At 40.9% G+C, this 24,050-nt stretch overlaps 1 protein-coding gene and 1 long non-coding RNA gene across 8 annotated transcripts in view; one reads left to right on the forward strand and one right to left on the reverse strand.

Moving 5' to 3' along the window:
* SUPT3H (SPT3 homolog, SAGA and STAGA complex component) overlaps positions 1-24,050 on the forward strand; it is a gene marked incomplete at its 5' end in the record, with an annotated part of 301,070 nt that overhangs the window by 186,935 nt on the left and 90,085 nt on the right. For 5 of the 6 annotated variants that reach the window (XM_080997474.1, XM_080997476.1, XM_080997477.1 and 2 more), the window contains 3 exons: positions 243-350; positions 929-1,114; positions 4,511-4,621. In XM_080997474.1, coding sequence (XP_080853600.1) covers positions 243-350; positions 929-1,114; positions 4,511-4,621 — 405 coding nt within the window. The remainder of the gene's footprint in view (positions 1-242; positions 351-928; positions 1,115-4,510; positions 4,622-24,050) is intronic. The other variant, XM_080997475.1, reaches the window with a different exon arrangement.
* Positions 1,159-9,945, reverse strand: LOC308472520. 2 transcript variants are annotated; one of them, XR_013983546.1, is made up of 3 exons: positions 9,091-9,945; positions 6,140-6,275; positions 1,159-2,620 (listed from the first exon to the last, which is right to left on the reverse strand). It is a non-coding gene; the product is annotated as an uncharacterized lncRNA (long non-coding RNA). The 2 variants fall into 2 exon arrangements; XR_013983547.1 differs by having other exon boundaries at positions 6,140-6,268; positions 9,083-9,945.

A 24,050-nucleotide genomic window follows, 5' to 3' on the forward strand; every position in this document is an offset into this window, starting at 1 on the left:
TATTTTTCTGGAAGCCGCCCAGAGTGACTGGGGAAGCCCAGCCAGATGGGCGGGGTATAAATAATAAATTATTATTATCATTATCATTTGAAAGGCAAAGATCCAGACCTGTCCAAGCACATGCTACATAATGGCTGTGATATTTTTCAGAATGAAGTTGAACCCTAAACTTTACGGTGCATATCTTTGTTAATAAAGTAGCCAACAAGTAAATAAGACTGGCTCTTCCATTTTTTCCTCAGCTGGTGGACCTTGCCCTTCTCGTCAAGCAGGACATGACTCCCAAAGCTGGGGACCCTTTCAGCCATGCAATATCTGCTACTTTCATTCAGTATCATAGTTCTGCTGAGGTAAATATGAGACCAAAGCTGAACTTGGCATATCAGCACAGGGCCATTCTTTCAGTGGTGCTTGTGGGTCTGTCTCGACCCAATCCTCTCCCTTCTAGGAGAATGAGTACAATTTTGCTTGCATTTGCTCCTCTGTCTCCTAGTGGGTTATTGTGCTGCTTCTTGTATGTGTGATGCCCATAAAGAATCATGCTGGCATGCTTGCTCGTAAGAAGGTCCATGGAGAGAGATTGGCTCCAGCCCATCCTTCCTCCTTACAACAGATCAAGAGGAGGAATATATTACGTATATTTTAAATATTTTTATTATGTCTACTTGTTGATTTATCAGTACTTTTTTCATAAATAATCACACTATTTTATGCAAACAGTTTTGAGTTTTTTAATACTTGGTTAAGCCACCTAGAAATTTTGTTTAATTATACAAATAAATGTCATTCACTTACCTGGTGTGCCCCAGATTCTAAACTAGAGCTCTGGAAATGTTCTGGGTATGTGCTTGCACTGCCTGGTGACTATATGCAGAGAACAATAGTAATAGCCAATTAACTCAGTTTTAACTGCTGTTTGTCTATTTAGATGCATGTTTTGGGGCAAGCAACAAGTCTGAAGACCAGTCCAGACTCTCCTGAAAGCACCCCCCCACCAACGCCCACCCCTCCAGCTGCAGGCCCACAGCACCTTGGGAAGGCTCCATCTGGATCCATGGGCAATGGCAGCATTGGGCAAGACTCCTCAAAAGCCAAACAGCGAAAGAGGAAGAAAGTGGGTTTGCAAGGACAGGTGTTTTGTTACTGCTAACAGAGGAATGAATATTGCAATTATAAGTGTAGCATACTGTATATTAGAGACATTTAGAAATGTTGCTGTTGTCTTTTAATGTAGACTTATAATGTTAATTATCTGTTCAAAATGGTATTCTCAGGTGTACCTAGGGGTTGCCTAGGTTGGCCAAGGGAACAGGTCCGGGGTGGTGCAAAAATTACACCTCTGCTCACTTCTGGCAAGGGCACAAGGGTCCCGGGGGGGGGGGACCGACACAGCTCCTTGCCAAGGGCACAAAGTACACCTCTAGGTATCCTGTACCTATAATCTGATGTGTTACAGCCCGTTCTAATACCTCAGGATGCTACCATCTTTCTCTGCAGCATGTGTGGATTGACCAGGCCTTCGAGCGGTTCCTGAAGGATTAGACACCAGGCAATGGTTTAGGAGCATAGAATCATAGAGTTATCTAGTCCAGTGCAGCAAATTCATGACCAGAGCATTCTCAACACATGTTCCACTTCATGCTCTCAAATGTGTGGTTTCAAATGACAATTCAGTATCCTTTGGAGAATACAATTAGAGATCTTGCACATTCCTATTTGAATTACTGCTATCTTTGAGGCTGCCTATGGGAAATGCTATGTAGATAGTTCAAAATATAGCAACTAGATTACTAACTGGAACTGAGTCACCTCCCATGACTTTTAAAACAGCTACCTAAAAGATCAGAGCCCTATGCAAAGTACCCAGGTCCCCAAAGGACTGCCTCCTCCCACTTGAACCTGCTCTGAGGATCCTCAGAAGCCTTTTTCCAGGTTCCATGCAATTTTTAAGAGAGGATATTCCCAAAGAGGTTCACCTGGCACTAGGTGTGCTTTTTCCCTTGGAGACAATTGAACTATATTTTAAATTAATTTAAATTAATTTTTCATTCATAACAATCCAATAGAGGCCACATTAATACAATGCCAAGCCATACCAAATCTCAATACAATCAAAATTCTTTGAGAGGTGATTTGAAAGTACACCACAGCTCCTCCATCTTGCTTTGGAACCGAAAGCTATCCAGGGTCCGGCTTCTTTTATCTCCTTGCTTTTAACGAGCTGGCGCCTTATCAAAATCATAATAGATCCAATTGCACTCTCTTTAATTGGCAATGTACAAATCACCACAAAATTCCACACAGTCTCTTATTTCCAGTATTCCATAGATAAAACCATGAGTTAAGTTCCCCTGCATTCCATACATAGCTGTAATCCATTAATAATCCCACTCCATTAATAATTGATTCTTTTTCAGTGAAGGTTTGCTGATATGTAACACAGCAGAAAATAATGTAATGAAAAAACAGGGCCTTCCTTCACTTACATAGTCCTCCAGTTGCAATGATGAGAGTCCTCTCCAGTTCAAAACCCTGGCACTCAGAGGCAGATTCATTTCGCAGGTTATCTTTCTTCCTCTCCCGAAACATGTCTGTTTCTTACGTCTAAATTCAGATGCATCTTATAAGAAACAGAGATACCTCCGCTCATGGTGACCACCTTGGGGAGTTTCCAATACGTGCAGCGCTGCACCCTCAGCGTCCCTGCCCCCGCATTCCATCAGAGCGAGAGAAAGTTAGCGGATGAATCACAAGGGAAAGCTCTCCTCCCCTGACTGGGGGAGAGGGGGCTTGCAAGGATAATCACTCCCAGATTATCCTTAATTACTGCGCAGCTGGCATCCGCTACCACGGACACAGCTGTTTGCCATGGCGTCTGCACCGGAACCTATTTTTTAAATATTAAGCCCATTCTAGTTTGGTTTTATCCTATATTTATCACTAAGATTTTTATCTGTTTTCTTCATAATAGGTCCCCCCCGCAAAAAAAATTAGTCATTGTTTTGATTTTATGGAAGCTGGCGGTAGCAGCCCTTTTCCCTTGAAGAGAGGTAAAAATGTTTTGGGGCACAGTCAGTAGAGCATGAGCCTCTTAATTTCAGGGTCACGGGTTTAAGCCCCAGGTTGGGCAAAAAGATTCCTGCATTGCAGGGGGTTGGACTAGATCATGGCCCCTTCCAATTCTACACTTATTTCATAAAGCTACCTTTCTTATCATTAACCACCCTTCCAAATGTTATTTCTCATTTATGATAACAGTGTCGGGGATCTTAATAATCATGAATTGTTAAAAAAGATTTGTTAGACTTTCAAATCTGGTGAGAAATGCTGCTTTAAAATGAAACGGTATACAAGTTACAGAATTAAAGATAAGTGACGTGTCAAAGTGCAAACATTGCTGAACAAACATTGGGAATCTCCTGGTGGAATTTTACCAGCCTTTGAGCAGGAGATACACACACAACCTTGGCACAACAGGTACATAATACAAGCTATTGCTTTCTTTGGCAGTGTGCACATTTGTGAGCAAACATACCTGACCACAGAGAGTGCAAATTAGATCTCAATTAGTCATTGACCACTGCCAGAACATTAGGAGAATTCAATTTTTTAAGTTTTGCAATGGAAAGTGGTTATCACAAAACATGTGACCCATCAACTGGCAGGACCCAGGATCTGTCATAGGTCAAGATATGTGACTAACGTGGAAATTGGAGCTGGCCCTTTTTAGTTTGGCAAATATAGTTTTAAGCACTCAGGCGAAACTACACTTCCTGATTATTTTGAGAAGCTAACTAATACTGCAGTTAAAATCCCCAGAGTTTCCACAGAATTTCATTTGGGGGAGGGGGGAATTAGGCAGATGGGGGGAGGTCTTACTAAGGCCAAAAAAGATCTCAAGAAAAGTTAAAATAATTTAGCTAGGACTGGTGATGGTACATAAGGAATCCATTTCTGATTTCCTGTCGTAAAGAATTCTGATCTTAGTTATCACAGGAGGCAGCAGAGCTCATATGCTGGGACTAAACCTACTGGAATAAGGACTCCTACATCTTTCTTCTCCGGCATGGAGAATTGAATCAGCTGATTCTGTTGACAATGGAGTAAAGAAGGAAGACGGGGTTGGAGGTTGCTGTTTGGCCCCTAGTAGCTCTTCTAAGCATTTTTGCAGTGACTTGCACCAGCTGAGACAACCTGCTGGAAGGTTGCAGCAAGCTGTCGTTCCCTGATGCTCTTAGGCACTAAAGCACTTGGTAGAAGAACTCCTACAGTTTTTCCTTTATCTTATAGGAAACAATAATTTAAAAGTCCCCTTTGATTTGCGAATAGGTGTTTTGGTTGTATTTTCATGCAACGTATGTGGCAACCATACTCAAAAAGTGGGGTGGGGGGACAGAAAGGAAAGGGAGAGCAGCCCCTTTTGTAAAGGTTTATTATCTTAATTAATGGACTGTGTGTGCTTGTTATATGTTTTTGATTTAGCCTCGCTGAATGTGTTTTTCTCTTACAGAGTTCTGCCGCTTGTGGTGCAGAGGCTCAGAGTGATGCCATCCAGCCTTCCCACATCAGAGAGGCCATTCGGCGCTATGGCCACAAGATTGGACCCCTTTCCCCATACACAGTATGTAATAACAGAGTCATAAGAAGCTATATTTATAATGTTAAAGCACTTTGATTTTCAAGTGGTCAGCTGAAGAAGCTTTGGAATTGTTGAGAGCAATTTGTGGCAACCATAATTTTTCTTTATAAAATGGCATAATTCTTTGGGGAAATAAAACAGCATTTTCTGTCTGTTTTTGGAAAGACAACAAAGTTTTTTCCCCTTTTAAATATTATTCCCTTTTAATTATAAATTATTCTTTTTGTTTGTTTGAATGTTCAGAGTTGCTACAAAGTTTGAGTGTATAGTTATTTTAAATTATAGGTAGTGCAGTATTGTGAAGACTGAATACTCCGAAGAAAGTTGTGTGCCAGATTTTGTCTCTAACAGAGAATTCATTTCTGATGTGACATATTCAGAGAGACTGGCTTTTATGGAGCCTTCAGCTTCTGGTTAAGTTCTAACCTAAGAAAAACCCACAATGGGCTGTGGGGCCATGTGCTCGATCCCCCAAGCTGCTCACCATTTATAGATGGTTATGGCTGCCTAAGCAGATCCCATTGGGAGGGTGTATGTGAAGAGGAATAGCTGGGCCTGAGACCTGCAATCTCAAGTTTGGTGTGGGATGTGAACTGATCAGGATATTCTAAGCATAAATGAAGTTCACCAAAACAATGGTACTGTCATTGTACTGCTCTAGATGCACCTTGGGGCTCTTGCACCTGTGGACGTCTGCATTCATTTCAGTAGAGGGTACAGCACTGACCTTTGGCCAGAAGGGATTGCAAGGTTGGGGCAAAAAGGGAGCTTATTGTGAGAGGAGTGAAAAAGGCCCCGATAGGCATTTTGCTTCAAATTGCTTGTTAGCCAGGTTGGTCATTAGCCAAGGTACTTTAAGGTCTTTCCAGTTGCTGGTTAGCCCTGGACATTGATGCCCAGTTTCTGGTGGCGGAGTGCATTTGCAGAGTTAAAGCGAGTGTACCAGCTGCTCCCGTTCCTTGAGATGCCTGATTTGGGCATAGGGACACACACCTTATTTACATCCCGTTTGGATTACTGTAACACTCTACATGGGGCTGCCTTGGGAAAGTGCTCAGAAACTTCAGCTGGCTCAAAGAGCTGCAGCCAGATTGTTGACTGGAGCTGGCTATCGGGAGCAGACGACTCCCTTGCCAGAGCAGCTCCACTGGCTGCCAGTCTGTTCCTGGGCACAGGTCAAAGTGCTGCTTATTACTTATAAAGCTCTATATGCTTAGATCTTAGCTGTTGGAAAGACCATACAGTGGTACCTTGGGCTACAGATGCTTCAGGTTACACACGCTTCAGGTTACAGACTCCACTAACCCAGAATTAGTACCTTGGGTTAAGAACTTTGCTTCAGGATGAGAACAGAAATTGTGCAGCGGCGGTGCAGCTGCAGCAGGAGGCCCCATTAGCTAAAGTGGTGCTTCAGGTTAAGAACAGTTTCAGGTTAAGAACGGACCTCCGGAACAAATTAAGTACTTAACCTGAGGTACCACTGTATTCCCTCATACATACCTGCCCAGGTCCTGAGATCTTTGGGGGAGGCAATTTTCTCAGTCCCACCTCCCTCACAGGCACACTTGATGGAAAGGTGAGACAGGGTCTTCTTGGTGGTAGCGGCTCTTATTTTTATCTGTAAGCCACCTTGAGTCTGCCAGGGAAAGAGGTGGGGGATAAAGAAATATATAATGATAAGATACTAAGACGTTGCTTCAGCAGTAGGTACTCCTAGACTGAGCCTTGTATAGGAGCGGCAGCTTTGTTTTAACTGCTAGTCCACCTTCACCAAAAGCTGCCTCCTCATTTCACGGAGGCCAGGCTGGCTTAGGAAGATGGAGTCCCCTGGTGCTGCGGAGGGCAAGACGGCATCCTTGCTTTCACAGGCTCTTCTTGGGGAAGTACTTCCCCTGCGTTTGGGGTTTCTGGATCTGGCCTGAGAGAAGTCCCCCCCCCCCACCGCCACACACTGAATCACCAGCCGCACCCTCTGAAAAAAGTAACAGGGTAGCCTAAGTTAGCTAATGCTTAAAATAAGTTATCCCCATTCCTGAGGATTTTGGGGGGAAAGGCATTTTCATTGATGTTTTGGACTATAGATATTTATTTCAAAAGATAAAAAGATGTTCTGTAAACAATTCATTGATTAATTTGTGTTCCTGATTCTGAATTACTCTTTCAACCTATCTCTTTAAAGGGGTTTATGACTGCAAAGTTTGCAGTTCGGGTTGTCCCATTTCCCCTCATCAGTATGTTGCTGATTTAAAATTAATCTGCTTGTGTTGACAATATGGTCATTCCAAAGACAGTGTTGTTTTATGCTGAAGCATTAAAATATGGCAAGCTGTGAGTTTCTGAGAGATTACTGAGCACCTCAGCTGAAGTTGCATGGCAGCATGCCAAAAAGTGTCCCTAACTACATGAAAAATAAGCTTCTAAATGAAAAATAAGTTGGCATTCTCTACTGGGGATAACTTGATGCTATGGGATGGAAACTCTTTTAAAAGAAATATGAAGTCTTACGCAGTTGTAACTATTTTCTTCATTGGCTATTTGCCCAAGTTAAAATTTCCTATCACTTTAATGTGGATGTAACACAGAATAGGAAAGCAAAGGGACATTGCACCCTGTATGACCACCACTTGGCAAGGGCATTAAGCGGAGCTGCTCATGAGCATTGCCTATCCACTTCAGGTTATTTTCTCCACAGACATCAAAATAAAGGAGATACAAGTGCTTACAAATGTCATGTGGAAAGCAGTTTAAAGCAGCCTTCACTTGGCCATAATCGTGTTCAGGTAACTTTATATAAAGTTCAGCATAGATTTCTTTATTTGTGGCAAATCTAGGCTCATGGGGTAAGTTCCCAACTATCTTGAGAGTTAGCAAAAACCAAAACAAAAATTGTGTGTTAAATATTCTACCATCACTATGTATTCGGTTCCATTTCTGTTTGAAACAAATGTCCAATATAGCAATTTAGCAAGGTAAATTGCTCAGATGCCAGCAAATGTGCATTGCAGAGTTTAGAAAGTTTTAAATAGCAGCTTGATAGCTTTGGTGAGTAGCTGCAGCTATAACAAGCTGTGAAATTTAAAAAGTAGTTGGTGGTTCGCTGCATTTGTTGGCTGCAGTTGGGGAGGAATATAGTGTGTGTGCATCAGTGGCATTCATATACAGTGGCACCTTGGGTTGCATACGCTTCAGGTTACAGACTCCGCTAACCCAGAAATATTACCTCGGGTTAAGAACTTTACCTCAGGATGAGAACAGAAATTGCGCAGCCCACCCCCCACCCCAAAAGCAAAAGGACATGAAAACTAATTTAAAAAGAGGCTGGGACTTAATCATACTTAGTGTTATTTGTTTTGCTGAAGGCCATTGTGTGAATTTCTCCACTGCGGCAGCATTAGCAACAACAGAAACACAATGCATATACTGCCCTTCATTTCAAGAAGAAACATCAAGGCTGACCACAAACAAATAAAACAACACAATAACAAGAATAAACCCATTTATAAAATACAGTTACCCATAATTAAAATACATAACAACTACATTAAAAACATTGCTAATTAAAAAAAAAAATGAACAAGCCTGTTACAACATCATGATAGCTGAAAACAGTTGAAACAGTTAACACAACAATATAAGCAGGTGATTCAAGTCTGGAGATCCAGGCAATGCTTGTCTAACCAGGTGTCTTCAAGAGTTAGCAGAATTCCAATACTGATTGGATCTCCCATAATTCAGCAGGGAGCCCACCTTTGTGTTCCCACAAACCAATAATAATCAGATAGACAAATGCCACTTCACCCATTTCAAAACATTAGAAATAGTCAAAGCCCCTCCACTGTTAATATTTTGTAATTAAATCACGTTGAAACTTTTCCTGCATTGATTTAATCACTGAAAAATCATTGCCTACCCTCTGCTGCTTAATTTTGCTAACAGTAACTGTTATTGTGAATAAGACGTTGCCATAGTATTAGTTTTAGGAAGGACCTTCATTCTTGGAAGATGGTGACTATGGTTTTATCATTTATAGACCCTGGCATATAAATAAGAACATAAATATTTCTTATTACATTTAAGTATTTAAAACCATAAATATTGTAAACTAGAAGTTCCCTAGTACATTTTTTTGATACTTCAAAGTTTTTTCATTTAATTGTAGAGTGCAAATTGCTATGGTAAGACACTAATATAATTTGACATGGCCATTATTTTATCCCAAACACTGATTTAAATGTTTCCAGTAGAACCATGAAAACATAAGTTCTATTTCCCTAATGGATATTAAGGAACATACTAAGATTTTTCTCCTTTTTCTTTCCCCTGCCCACCTTTACTCCACTTGCGGTGAATAACCCAGTGCTCCACATATTGTTAAGCCGCTGGAGATGTAGCTGTCCACTTACTCTACCTGTGGCCAATTTTTAGCCCTTGTTTCTTGAACACTTCCTTACCCAGAAGTTGCAGTCTCGGCTTGCTGCTAGCTAAGGTTGGATTTCCTTCTGGCTGGGTGCCACTTCCTTCTTTTATTTCTTCTCTCTCTCATAAGTTCTTGGCAGCCATATCAATATGCTTATATAATCCATATAAGGGAATTGGAAAAGCTCAAGTGCCCTTTGCTTCCCACTGCTCTCTCTTAGGCCGCCAGATGAGGCATTCTGCTTACGTGGAACACTCCCTTGGAGGCTGGAGCAATGATTCATTTTTAGGTCATGTCTCCTTTATCAATGGCCAATATTGCAACACTGATCTTGGTAGGCAGTGACAGGTGCAATATTAATATGCTTACCATAGTTGCAAAGACTTGGTTCAGCACTGAGATGATACTGTGCACTCTATAAGCAGCCAAAACCAAACAAACCCGAGAGTGTTCATATCCTTCCCTTGCAATCCAAAAATGGCTCAATGTTTTCTGTTAAGGTGTGCTGTATTTCCATGTCTTGAACTGTGCATGTTGGTTTTTTGTGCATGTCTAGTTTTCTGTGCATGTCTAGTTGAACTAGACTATTGCAAGGGAGAGGTAGAATCCAGCTGGATTCTCGTCTGGACGTTGGAAGCTACTTCAGGCAGGAGGGAGCTGGCTGAGGAGACAGGCACTGGATAATGAAGCACCACCACTTGTTGCATCTGAGTTCTGTGAACTGTTGCATTTCACAGTTGGATGATTTCTTTGAGAAAGAAGAGCATTCCCAACAAAGCAAATGAATCAATTCCTAAAGAACATTGTTGAGTATGAATAAAATAATATTAACTCATTGTTTCTGATTAAATATTATCAAGCATATTAAAGTGTGTAAGGCTTACTTTACACAAACATATGATAAGCCTATCACAAACTTGGATGCTTTGTATTTGTTAAAACTGGGTCAAACAAAGCAATGTAACACAGCCTGTCTTAACAGTCTATGCTGTTCAATATTTTTGGTTTGAATGCTGGAAATGAATTAATATGTAATTTACATAATTTATAGATGGAGAAAAGTCTTCAGGAAATTCTGTTTTCTTTAAATACAAAAGTCCTGCCATGGAGAACATTAGCAAGAGCTGGTTTTCAAGTCAGTGAGACCACGTCAGTTTTAAGTACTTTATAAAATACTCCAAGGTACTCTTTTTTGATACCAAAACATTGACATAGTTAATGCTGTGTTTCAGGATATTGTTTTCCTGTATGTTACATTTTGTATTGGAAAAAATGAACAGTTCCGCAAAAGCAGTAGGAAGTCAGGTCACAGTATGGAGCCCTTGTTTTCCCCTCTGCTTTACCCAAGGTTCCTCCCTTCAAATTTATGAAAGAAAACATTTCTTTCTGTGAAAGGTTTTTGTACACCAGCATCTGGAAGTGTTTATTTCAGTGGCGTGTAATCTATCTGTGGATTTAGTTAGCACCAGACCCCCTTTTGTGTATTCCTGACTTAAATTTTTTATAAATGATCTTGTTGAATTTGTGCCAGTGCGCACATGGCTTGGCTGATTGCTGAATATATCCTTTACCTGCCAGTCACCTTTGATTTATATTCCTTCCCCTCTGCTTTTGCGTTCCAAAACTGGTGCCATTGAACTGTCCCCTAAATCATCTTATTGGATAAATTACTCCAAGATGGAGATGGTACTTTTTTGGCTGCCTGTGGATAAAGATACATTCCTACTGTTGGTCCTCACCAGCGTAGTGCTGAACCACTTAGGAAGCTGTACTAGTGAATGAAAAGAATCAAGATATTTGCTGCTTTATTTCAAACACAATACTGAATCCAAGAAGAAAAATATGCAGAAATGGATGTTGAGAAATGGCTTTAAGATACTAGTTTGGAATTTATAGGCGTTTTAGTTTTTCTTCAGTAGTAGAGTATTCATTTTTTAAAGGGGCTCATTACTTTTAAAAGATGTTGCTACAGAATTATATGCTGAAAAGCAGTGCAAGTGAATTAAGACTGATGTGAAGAACTAATTTAAAAGCTGATTTACAGCACCATTATATAGATGCCTACTCAGAAGTAAGTCCTATTGAAGCATGGCCTATGGTCAAAGATGGTGGAAGCTGTTGTTCAACGACATCTGGGGGGCTGGAGGTTACTCTCTCATGTGTTAAAATGAATGTCCTGATTCAAAGAGCTGACTAAACAATATTTGGAGTTTGACTCCCGAGTGTCTGGGTTCATGTCTGCCTTCACTTCGTAATCTTTTTCTTACCATCAGTTTGAGTGGTTGTAATTCCACAAGGGCACTCTGCATATTCTCAAAAATGCAGATTCTGGAATTGAAAACTGGCTCTTGATTTCTTCCTGCCACAAAGGAAGCCCTGGTTTTATTAAATAGCCTTCATTTCAATATTTAATATACTGCTTAATTACAGTTGTTTCCAAGCAGTAGTATAAGTCAATACAATGGAAATAAAGCTGAGTTAAAACTGTAAAATCAGAATTCATTTAAGATGCCTGTAGGAACAGGCGGATGATAACAAGTGGTATGTTACAATGGCTGTGAAGGCGGAAGAAGGCTGCGGCAGATAAGAATCTACCGGTCGTTGTGATACTCATGCCATCGGACTAGAGCCTTACTGCAAAGACTGTGCGTTGGTTAGCGTGCACTGATCTACACACATAAAACAAATTCATGCACAGGCGTCTTCCAAAAACCCATCTCAAACGCAAACCCCCAAAAGTCTCATGGCGGTCGGCAAATGGTAATGGGGGCAGGACCATGAAATATGGAAGCCCCTAGTCATGAACCAGCACATGGGCAGTGGATACAGAGTCAGTCATTCTGACTCCAGGAACGAGGCAGTTGAGCAGCTCGTCAGCTGTATCCACAACTGAGCAGCCCTTTTTAGGATCCACTCTGCTCACCCCAAAAAGGGGGAGGGGCTGGAAAAGGTGCCCTAAACATAGTCTGCCTCCCCTTTTCCCTGACTGGATTACAGCGCCCAGTGGGGTCACCACCCAGCGGTCATAAAAGACAAATGAACTTTGGAGCATGGAATATATGGACTATGTTGGATAACACAGATAATGAGCGTCCTGAACGAGAATTGCCATCGTTGCAAGAGAGCTACGCCGTTTTAACACTGGTATTGCAGCACTTCAGGAAACTTGAAAAGCAGGAGAGGGACTACTGAAGGAAGAAAAAGGAGGCTACATATTCTTCTGGAAATGTCTACCTGAAGAAGAAGTTCAAATACATGGAGTAGACTTTGCTATCAAAAATGATCTTGTGAAGCTCTTGTCAGAAGTCCCTACCTGCATTAATGAGTGACTTTCAATCCTTTGAATAAAACTTGCCCCAAACCAACAGGCTGCTATTCTGAGCGCTTATGCACAAACACTGGATGCTGATGAAGACATTAAATAAAAATTTTACTCTCAGCTGGATACCATCCTATCAGAGGCGCCCAAGGAGGATAAATTTATCCTCCTGGGTGATTTTAATGCAAGAATTGGGTGAGATTCAGATCTGTGGCCTGGGACTATTGACAAAGAAGGAATTGGCAATAGCAACCAGAATGGAATCTTACTTTTTGATGATATGTGCAGCGCACAACCTTGTTATTACAAACACACTCTCTTGATATTTTTTAAAAAAACTTCATGGAGGCATCCTTGGTCAAACCACTGGCACCTCTTAGACTATGTAATTGTCTGAGCTGAAGATTGCTGTGATGTGCTCCTCACCACAGCTATGATGAGTGCCGATGACTGCTGTGATTAATACGCTCCACGATGGCTATCAGGATTATACATCAATGCAGGGTTCAAGGAAGGAAACCAAGGCGCAAAATGAACACTCAAGCCCTTCAAGATGAGAATGACTGTGAGATTGAACACATTATTGACAATAAAAGGCAAAGAGATAGAAACTGTGCCACTAAGAATAAAACCTATGCCAACGCTAAAGCTGAGGTTCAAAGAAGAACCAGAGAACTAAAGAACATCTGGTGGATACACACACTCTCCACACGGCTCTTTAAAGGGAGCTCTGAGAAGAGCTTCCCGCCTGCATTCGCTCCATAGGAGGGGGAAAGTGTGTCTTACAGAGCGAAAAACACGGTGGTATAAACATCGACAACTGGAAAACACTGGCCTGCAAGTGCTGCAATTGGAGAACAGCTTTTACCAAAAGTGTCATGGGTTTTGAAGACGCTCGAACTCATGATGAAAGGCAGAAACGTGGAACAAGGAGCCGTCCATGAGCAGAGGGACATCACTCATAACGCCCCGAGATTTTGGCATAGCCTTACTGAAATTAGAAAGCAAACAACTAATTTTGACGGAGCAGTGTGTGTCTTTACAGTCTGGATATTTGATGATATTCTACGCTTGAACCTTTAAAAAAATGACAGCAGGCAACTATTTAATCCCCTTCCTGTGACAGGACCCTGTGCCTCTTCCTTCTCCCTTCATTGTTTTCAAAATAACTGCGTTTGAGTTTTCTGCTTTTTCAACTGTTCAGCCATATGCCCACTCACTATGGGTCAGCAAAAACTAAGCCTAGCTGCTTTATAAATCCGACTGCTGACTGCTTCATGATCTCTTCTCAAGGTCTCCACTTTCTTCTTTTTCCTGCCACGTAAGACTAACAGAGGATGTAGGATGCATGAAGGCGACTGTGTAAATTAAGCATTATTTAAAAATTAAATTAAAAAATCCAAATCTTGTTTGTGGAGAAACGTAAGCACCTGTGTATGAGAAAGTTCTTAAGCTTAGTACTGAGAAAGTGGGAGACACATTTATAACGAAATGTGTCAAGAGTGCTTGTATATCAAGACAATAGACTCACCAGGTTTGCATGACATATGCCCATAGGGTATAACTTACTAGGAGAACACACATATGTGGCATTCCAGAGAGGAGCTTGCAGCTGTTTTGACTGAGCTAAGCCAAGGTTTGACTCAGTATGTTGTGAGAACCCGGGCTTTTGGTTAAGCTCTTTCCTCATTATCCATGAGCTGGAGCCAAGGGTTGCTCATCGTTATTGAGGGAAGAACTGAATGGGGTTCACACAGGTTCACATTGAGCTAAACCTTGGCTTGGCTCAGCACAGAACAACAGTAAAAAGGGCGACTGTAAATCCAGTCCTGGTAAGCCATAGTTTGGCTTATTGTGTTGTGAATGGTGGCTGTCCCTTTCAGGATGTCCAGGCCTTCATAACACATGTATGTCAGAGCACCAGCTGCATTCCTTGTGTGTCAGATTTGTAGCGCTAGACTGAGAGGACAGCATTAGCAATTCACCTGAATTGCTTAATTCTTAAGCTCTATTTTGCTTATTTTTAAAGAGCTTGAACTTTTTCACATCATGCCACTGCAGCTGGAGAGCACCCATATTGTCCCTGAACCAATATTAAAATGGCAAACAGCACCCTCTCTTACTGCAGTACAGTATTTCTCTAATACCTTAAACATCCTCAGAAACAATACAGATAAAGCCAAGTTAGAAAACAGACCACCTCCGAAATGGCAGAAGTCACCTACTGATTAGTCAGGCTTACGGACACAACTCGGAGCGAATATTACTACTACTACTATTTAAATTTATATACTGTTTAAATTTATATCCAAAGATCTCAGGGTGGTTCACAATAAAAATACCCAGGATAAATAGTTTAAACCAAAACAAGACAAAAACAATACCCCCCCCCCCAGACATTTAAAAAGCCATTGAACCAGCCAAAAGCCTGGTTGAAGGGGAACACTTTTGCTTGGCATGTAAGGATGTATAATGAAGGCGCTGGACGAACCTCCCCGAGGAAAGCACCACAAAGGCCCTTTCTCGTGTTGCCACCCTCCGGACCTCTCATGGAGGAGGCACACGAAGGAGGGCCTCCGATGATGGTTGCAGAGTTCAGGTTGCTTTATATGGAAAGAGGCAGTCCTTGAGGTACTGGAGTCCTAAGCCGTTTAAGGCTTTATAGGTCAAAATCAGCCCCTTGAATTGGACCCAGAAGCTAATTGGCAGCCAGTACAGTCAGGCCAGGATCAGTGCAATATGCTCAAGCCATCTTGCCCCAGTGAGCAACCTGGCTGCTGAATTCTTTACCAGCTGAAGTTTCCAAAGCGTCTTGAGAGGCATACGTATAGTGCATTGCAGTAATCCAACCTAGAGGTTACCAGAGCATAGATGACAGAAGTTCGGCTGCCCCTGTCCAGATAGGGATGCAGCTGGGCCACTAGCCGAAACTGACGGAAGGCGTTCTGCACCCCTGAGGCCACCGGAGCTCAAGCAGCGGCAAAGCATGTTCCCAAGTGTTCTTGTTAACCCTTCTACTCTCTCCCAGCTTTCTACTTAAATGTTGTAGCATTATATATATTTATGCATGTGGAGCACTAAAGTGTGAGGCACAATATTTTAATTTTTATTTCAATATAAAAATAATCCCCACTTTAAACATAACTGCTAGTATGTAAGTTTGATGTGGGCAGGCCTTTAACTATCAGTTGCTACAAATAAGCCTTAGTAGTTCAGTTTGATCTGTCAGCTATCAAACTGGCTGCCAAGGAAGATTCAAAAGGTCCAGTCTTGGTAGGCCAGTTGTTGAACGTTGGTAGGCCAATTGACTAGCCGGTGTGGAGATACTTGTGGCGATTGGTGAGATACTGTATAAAAGGGCCGTCACCATAGCACGTGGCAGTTCAGGGTCACCTTCTGCCCAGAGTGATAGCAGAAGGTAGTTAGCCTGAGGAACCTGGAAGACCTAGAGTTGGGTGACATCTCATTGGTGAGATCCAGATTCTAGAGGACTTCAGGGGAAGCTTGAGCAAATCTGCCTGAGGAAGAGCAGAGCTCTGTCCCCAACAGAGGAGTGGCAGCTGAGGGACTCTCTGCAACTTGTAGTCCTCTCATAAGTCCCTGACCAGAGGAAGAACTTTGTGTCTTCACCTATGGGTTTTTCTCACAGAACTTACTGTGTTGGAGTTAGGAAAAGGCGAACTGGCGTATGAGTTTTTGTTTAGTTAAGGATAAACTGCTTCCATAAAATGCAAGAAACTATTAAAACCTATTGATAGCTTCTAGTCTTACATATTTTCTGTATGTGTGTGTGTGTAAAATTTGTAAACAAGATATTATATTATATTATTTTTATAAATATATTTGTTTTAACTTTCAACAATTCTACATCTCATCACCTGCTGTTCATATTAATGTTTATGTACCAAAGAGTTTAAACTTAGTAAAGTTTCATGGTGGCTGCAGAATTATAAGAGGATTTAAGAACCACGTTTATTCCACAGATTTGTGGCAATCATTCACATCTGGTCTCAGCATGGAGACAACCGGCATTTTTCACAAGGCCTGATAGTTGCTGTGATTCTTTAGTTCTGCTGCCTTACCTGAAGAAAAATGCATTTGTGTTGGTTTCTGTGTTATATAAGCAGTTGTCACAGTTTTTAACCCCACCCTTCAGCTTGGAGAAGGGCTGATACACGTTTTTGTGGCTTCCCCCCTTTTATATTGCTGTACAGCTGTGAAAATATTTGCTTGAGATGACTATTAAATATACTTAAAATATTTGGAGTATAAATAGCTGCAGTGATTGCCTATGTTAAAATGCAGAAAAGTGAAGAAAAATAGATAATATTTATGGAAAAAATAAACTGGGTTTGAAGATTTATACCCTTATAATTATAGTGCCTGCATCCATTGTGAGTTTGTTGTATGTGAGCTGTAATCATACCCACTGAAAAGCCACTGTGGACACAGGGCACAGTTTGTATCCTGCTGTTTGTATGTTGTGAACAAAACAATTTGAGTTAATTTAAATGAGGAGAAAGAAAAATCAAGTTTTGAATGTTATTGTCCCATTTCAAAATATTACAACTGAGTTGTAATTGCCCAATAATTACCACATCTTGGCACAATGGAAAACTGAAATAAAAAGAGCCCAGGAAACTTAATATAAATTTTAACTTTACTTTGTTATAAAATGTTACAAAACATGTTCTTTTATTACCTCTTTTTAATAATAATCATAATAATAATAATAACCGACAGAGCTACTTATGCTGCTTCCTTGTTTTCTATATATTTATCCCCCCCCCCCCATGGCTATGTTAAAAGTATTAAATACATAATATTCTTCAAAATCAGGTCATAAATGGGTAATTTGGAAAACTAATATATTTTATTATTAAGCAGCTATGGAAATATGGGTATTAAATATGCAGGTGTGGGGATGTCTGGGTCCAGTGTAATGGAAGCATTTGCAGTATCAAATTTGTTCATGTCTCATTATCCACCCACATATTCCCACAGGCACATATAAAGATAAACATTATCCATGTATGTAGTTGTTTGTTTGTTTGTTTGTTTGTTTGTTTGTTTGTTAATTTTCTATACTGCCCTTCATTTGAAGATCACAAGGCAGTTTACAATATAAAAACACAAATATATGTTCCTCTGAGGGTGAAGTCAAACCACTGGAGAATATAGTAATAATAATAATAAAAAAATTTATTTATACCCCACCCTCCCCAGCCAAGGCCGGGCTCAGGGCGGCTAACAACCAATAATAAAAAGGAGTTGAATGAATATAACTTAAAAACAAGATTAAAATACAACATTAAAACATTAAAATGCAGCCTCATCACAGGAGGAGAAAGGAAGAAAGAATCACAGAGCCTGCTGTAGTTGCAGAGACTGGTAGCTTTTTGCTGCGTGAGCAGCACCTAAGGGAGCTCCCCAGGACACAAGCCCGGACAGTGTGTGTGGCGGTCCTGGGCTGCCCATGCAACAAAGACCCCCTCTCAGCCTCGCTGAAGGGGTCCAAAGGAAAGCAGGGCAATATGCTTGGCACCAGCTTGGCTGCAGGAGTTGCTGGAAGGACGCATACAAGGCACCATCCAACCATCTTAGGGACTCCACACCGGATTTGTGTAGGGTTTACTCCTTAGCCTTTTCTTCTCCCGAAGATGTCCTGCAAAGCAGCGGGTGCCTATTGTTCCTCAGGGTTTACTCCCAAAGCGTTTCTCAAAAGGACTATAGCCATAAGGCAGCAGAGGTTTAGGATCATTGTCTTCCTTCTCCCAGATGGGCTACCTTCCCAGGTTGATGACCCCATCTCCCTCTCATTCCTCTCTACAACACATGCAGAAACCACCACCTTGACCATTGGATCCACTATTGGTCTCATCCACTCAATCTGCTGGAACCTGTCTTCACACACAGGGGGAATCCCTAACTCACTGAGAGTTTGAGACCCACCAGCAACCCACATCTGGTTTAGCCAGGCAATCAAAGCCATTTTCCAGGGTGCAGCCGCTGTCTCATGCTGACAGCTTCTAGGAGCCACAAGTGAGAGCTGAGTGCAGGTGGGGACCAAAGGGGAACAAACTACCCCAGAAGGAGCACCAGAAGTACTATCCCTCCCCTAACAACCCAAACATCCCAGAGATAACATACAAGTCAGGAGTTGTGTTTGTTCTGAAATGTCATGTGCCATATTATATTACCATTCTTTGCACATAAAACAGTTTCAAGACCTTGATGATCAAGGGCTACTAGTGAGGTTTAAACAACAACAACCAAAAAGCAATCTTGTAAATGTTTGTGTATCTGGGAAAGGACAGTTTTGCGCAAAAATATTTTGAAAGGTTATGAAGTGTTTTCCCCTGGAGGGGTTTCACAGATCCTACACTGGTGTTCGTAAGTTCTGTTGCTCCTTTATCCTGTGATAAGGTATCTTATGACTCATTCCTTGTTGAGGCTGATTTCTTAAAATAACTGTTGAGATAGAATGTTCATAACAAACATTTACGCAGAGGAACGTGGTAAATAGTCACCCACACACTGTCAACTTCAAGGTTACTTTCTAGATGTGTTCTCATGATGAATAATTTGGAATGCTGTTTCATAATATTTTCCTCTTTCTGCTTCTCTCTAGCCCAAACATGTATTCCCTCCTACCCATGCACAATTGGATTTACTTATTTTGGCCTTAACTTGGAGGATAATATTTAAACTTTTAGCTAAACTTCTTACAGCACGTAGGAACTCTCTCCTTCCATCCTTCATAGTGTTGAAGCTGCCACCCTGGCTCCCAATACTTGGTTCAAGCTCCAGCTTTTTACGGATGAAGGCAGAAGTCAAAATGCTCACCTAATTAAATTTTAGCTTAGTTCTGGCTTTTAAAAATTTTGGTCCCACATGTTCTATACTACCAGCATTATGTCATTACTGTGACCAAGGAAATGAGCCCTGGGATGGGGCTATGCAGATCAGGGGTCGGCAAGGTTTACCTTGCCTGGGCCAGATCACTCCAGCGGAGATCCCTCTGTGGACCGGATTGTGCATGCGCATGATCACCTGCGCCCGTGATTTCCAGCGTCTGCGCAGACGTCATTTCTGGCTCCACTGAAGTGAATCCCCGCGCCGCGCTGCTTTAGCGCAGCATGCAGGGACTCGCTGAGCAGGCGGCTCATGGGCCGGTTAAACGACCCCCGTGGGCCACTTGTGGCCCATGGGCCTTAGGTTGCCGACCCCTGATGCAGATCGAAACAAGTTTGGTCCTTAATGGATGGTGCCCTGAGGGGAGGAACCAGTGACCTCACCCCTCCTGGTGTCACAAGGAGCATGTTGCTAGCAAAGAGATTGCCCTGGGTGCCCCAAATGAAATTTTAAGTATTTCAAACTTTTTACTGAAACAAAATAAAAAAATTCCTTCCAGTAGCACCTTAGAGACCAACTAAGTTAGTTATTGGTCTCTAAGGTGCTACTGGAAGGAATTCTTTAATTTTGTTTCAACTACGGCAGACCAACACGGCTACCTACCTATATCTAAAACTTTTTACTGATCATATTGTATGAAATAATGATTAAGTATGCTGCTTTTGGTATTTTTAGTGGAAGAGTGGGAATCATAATCAAGTAGTAGTAGTAGTAGTAGTAGTAATAATAGCTATTGTTATTATAGTAGTAAATAGATATTTTGAACCTGGTAGAAAACACTTGCTACATAAAATTCAGAACGTCATAACACCGCCTGCAGTGCGGTGCACATATTGTACCTGTAATTTCCCCAGCCTACTTTCATGGAAAGAACAGATTCGCTTGGGATCGCTTCTCTGAAATGAATAAGGCGTTTGTGAGTAGATGATTCCCATGCATAAGACAGGGCTCCCAGCAACAGCAGCAACAACCTGTGTTCATCAGCTTGATAGGAAAGCGAATGTGTGTGTATGTATGTATTTCTTGCAATATTTCACTATTTGTCCTGGATTAGTGTGGCATTTTTACCCATCTTATGATCTTTGCAGTCTTCCAATAACTGGTCTTATACATAGTTGGAAAGTAACCAGTCCCTTTGCAATATTTTTGCGTTGTTGGGTGAGTAGACATTGTTTGTGGTCTAGTAGTACCAAAGTGCTGGAATGTAATCACATGACTGCTTGCTTGTGTGGAGGTAACTTAAAAGTTTACAAAGTGGCAGCTCTGACTAAATGAAGAGGGTGTTGTGTAGTCTCTGATCATGAGATGAGTGTTGTTATATTATGGTGCAACAACCACAGGAGTCAGGTAACTTTGGAGGAGCATGAAAATACTGAGTTTACTGTGTGTGGTCTTCTCTCTGTGTAGAAAACGTTGGTGTGATTCCCTTCTAAGAGGTCCCTGCATGGCCCCAGAAGAATTCAGAACCTTCAATAAATATGAGATATTGGGCTGTGTGTGTGCACCTTGTGTGTATTTGTATTTTAAACAGCATAGAAATACAGCATATTGGTGTCCATTCAGAAGCCTAAAAGTAAAGCTTCATGTAAAATCTAAAATCTACAGACGTGTTCCCCCCACCCCGTCCCCATTTACACAGGGGTTCTGCTCCAGACCCCTGCATGCGTAAGTCAAATCATGGAAAGTGGGGAGCACCTTCTCAAAACCTCTATATGCCCCCTTTTTTCCTGCTCCCAAGTTCTCTCTCTCCTACTGTCTCTCCCCACAACTCTCTCTTCAGTGGATGGAGGCTGGAGGCCGTTGCACGTGAGAAGAACGCAGGTTGGGGGGAGGGGAAGCCTGAATCAGGTGATGTTCTGACTAGTCACCTCAAACAGAGAATGAATGCCATCAAACACTCAGTTCATTGTAATGGCACAATTGTGTGGGCTGGGGAGGCAGGGAGAAGGCAAGTTATTGCACTTTTCTATACAGAGCCATGCCTTAATAAGAGCACCTTTTTAGTTGGCATGGGGCTTAAAAGTAGTTATGATGATAAATGCTCTACATTTCTGCTTGCTTTTCATTTAGGACAAAAAGACCATTTTTACTGAATAAAACTGATTTTCTGCCCTGAGTCCTGAGAGGCCTGTTGGCATTCCTGATCAACACATTTATCAGAATATGTTCATTTATTTCAAGGTCCTTCTATGGGTCTCTTAGGCACTAACTACTTAACTACACATTTTCACCATTCAAGAGTGTAATGGCTACACTACAAAGAGTTGCTGCATATTTCAGTAGGCAGGATATGTAGTAAACAGTAAGTCTTCTGACTGAAAAACCCCTACAACGCAGATGCAGTTTGGACATAATTTATTCCAATTGCTCGAGCTTTCCATCTGAACATTTATAGAGACAGGGTGTGTGGGGAACCTATTGAATGTGGAGATGTGCAAATAATTAAAAGTACTACTCTGAAAAACCAGCTCTATTTCTTCTTGCAATCATTATTGTTCTGTGGTGTAGGATATCTTTCCTGTCCAATATTTCATGGATATTTTTCCTCAGAGGGTCACAGTATCACCATCACCCATTTTTGGTGTGAAACAATTTTTTTAAAAAATTCTGATTCTGTGGTTTGCTCTCTTGGAAACAGACTGCCAGTTGTGCTAAATTAATGTGGAATATTTTCACATCTATTACCAGTTCCTTTTTTTTTTTAGGCTGCAGCAGGTTAAAGTTAGAGCTGTGCAAACTTTGAAATGCCAACATCCAAATTAAGCCTGGCAAACTCCCAGAAAAGTTAGGAGTTGGCAAATTTAAATCATTTTCAACTCCAGACTATTTTTTCCACCTTAGCTTTATGTCATCACATGGAAGTTAAAACCCAGAAATACCTGATTGTAACATTTCCAACTATTCCTGCCTCCTGGTTTAGTTGAGAAAATTCTCTTTTGTTTCAAGGTTTTTAAAGATTTCCTGGTTGTGATACTATATGAGCCCTTTTCACATGTTCAGAGCAGGCGATGTCCGTAGGGGTGCCTCACCAACTGAAGGTTTGGCAGTTAAAAAGAGAAATATGAAAGGAGAGTGGCCTACGTATTGAATACTATTAGAAGGAAACAAGGATAAGCCAACTTGAAAAAATATGATGAAATTAAAAGCCACCTGTTGGATTGGCTACAATATTTCCAGTTAAAAATTGGGTATAGATAAGAAAGAAGGTCTTGCGAAAGAAGATCCAAATTTGAAATAATAATAATTATAATAATAATAATAATCCATAAAAAAGGAAAATATATTTCACGAATCTATGATTACCTTTTAGAATGGGAAGTAACAGAGGAACAAGTTAAAACTGATGGTAAGTTGGATGCAAGACTTTGGGTACAATATCTATATGGAACAATGGGAAAGATTGTGGAGGGTAGATATTAAATTGTTATAATCTATATAAACAGCATGTTATAATCTTAGGGGAAACACCATGAAGATGCTATACAGATGGCACCAGACTCCTTTAAAACTTGCTAAAATGTACAAAGGCAGGTCACCAACTTGTTGGAGATATAAGAAAGATACAGGGTCATAATACCATATGTGGTGGACCTGTGTAGTTATCTGTGAATTTTGGAGTAATATCTACAACGAATTCAAGAAATTATTTAAATTTACCTTTAAAAAAAACCCAGAGATTTTTCTACTAGGTATATTACCAACAGAAATTAAAATGAATATAAGACCATTGTTCATGTATGCAATTACGGCAGCTAGAATACTTGTGGCGAGAAACTGGAAAAGTGAAACAACACCAGTGATAACAGAGTGGCAGACACTTGCAACTAGCAAAACTGACGGGAAGCGTTAGAGGAGCTTTAAATCAGAAAGTATATGGAGAATGGAGAATATTTAAGACTATACTGTACAAATAATACCATACTAGCAGAACGTGAATGATACCTGTAGGTAAAAAAAAAAGTAATAAATATTTTGTCGGATTATATGAAAATAATAATATATAACATAAAGCTGTGTGAGAAAACAATGACAGCATAAATAGTATAATGAGAACAATTGGAAGTTTTATATTCATAATTTTTATTTAATTGTTATTTGAAAAGATGTAGTTTCTTTTTGTATACAGTTTTTTCTTTTCTTTCTTTATCTTGACTCTTTTCCCCTCCTTTTCTTTCTTTGTTTCTGCTGTAAATGATCGTTTATGTCTGTATTTTAAACCAATAAAGATTATTATTTAAAAAAAAATATGTTGAGAGCATGTGTGTGAATGTGCTTGAGCAGGATGCGTGGGATCAGAGCAGCAGCCCTGCCTTCTAACGTACGTGAGTTCACTAGACTGTCTACTCTCACATGGATGCTTGGTCAGCAAACCTCCAAAAAGTTGTTTGCCCAGACAAGCTTACTTGTGTTTTTTATGCGTGTAAGGACAGTGCAGGAAGTCTAGTGCAACCTGCCTCCTGATGGTGCCAAACACAAAACCCTGTGTTGCAAAATGTAACAGTCAACACAAATGCAAACACAACACGCCGGCTAATAACTGGTAGTGGATATATAATTAATTACAATGTCATTCAAAATATACTAATACGCCACGTCAAATGAGAAGTCAAACAAGTCAATGAATGGCGAGGAACGCCAAGCCGTCTCTCAAAGGAAGACGTCCTATAAAAGTCTCAACGGAAGACGTCCCTCAGAAATCTTAAAAGGAAGTCTCAAGAGGACAGTGTGTCCGGAGTAGTTCACTGTTTCGGAATAAAGTC

The sequence above is a fragment of the Podarcis pityusensis genome (genome assembly GCF_964106645.2).
Source record: "Podarcis pityusensis genome assembly, chromosome: 3".
Lineage (NCBI taxonomy): Eukaryota > Metazoa > Chordata > Lepidosauria > Squamata > Lacertidae > Podarcis > Podarcis pityusensis.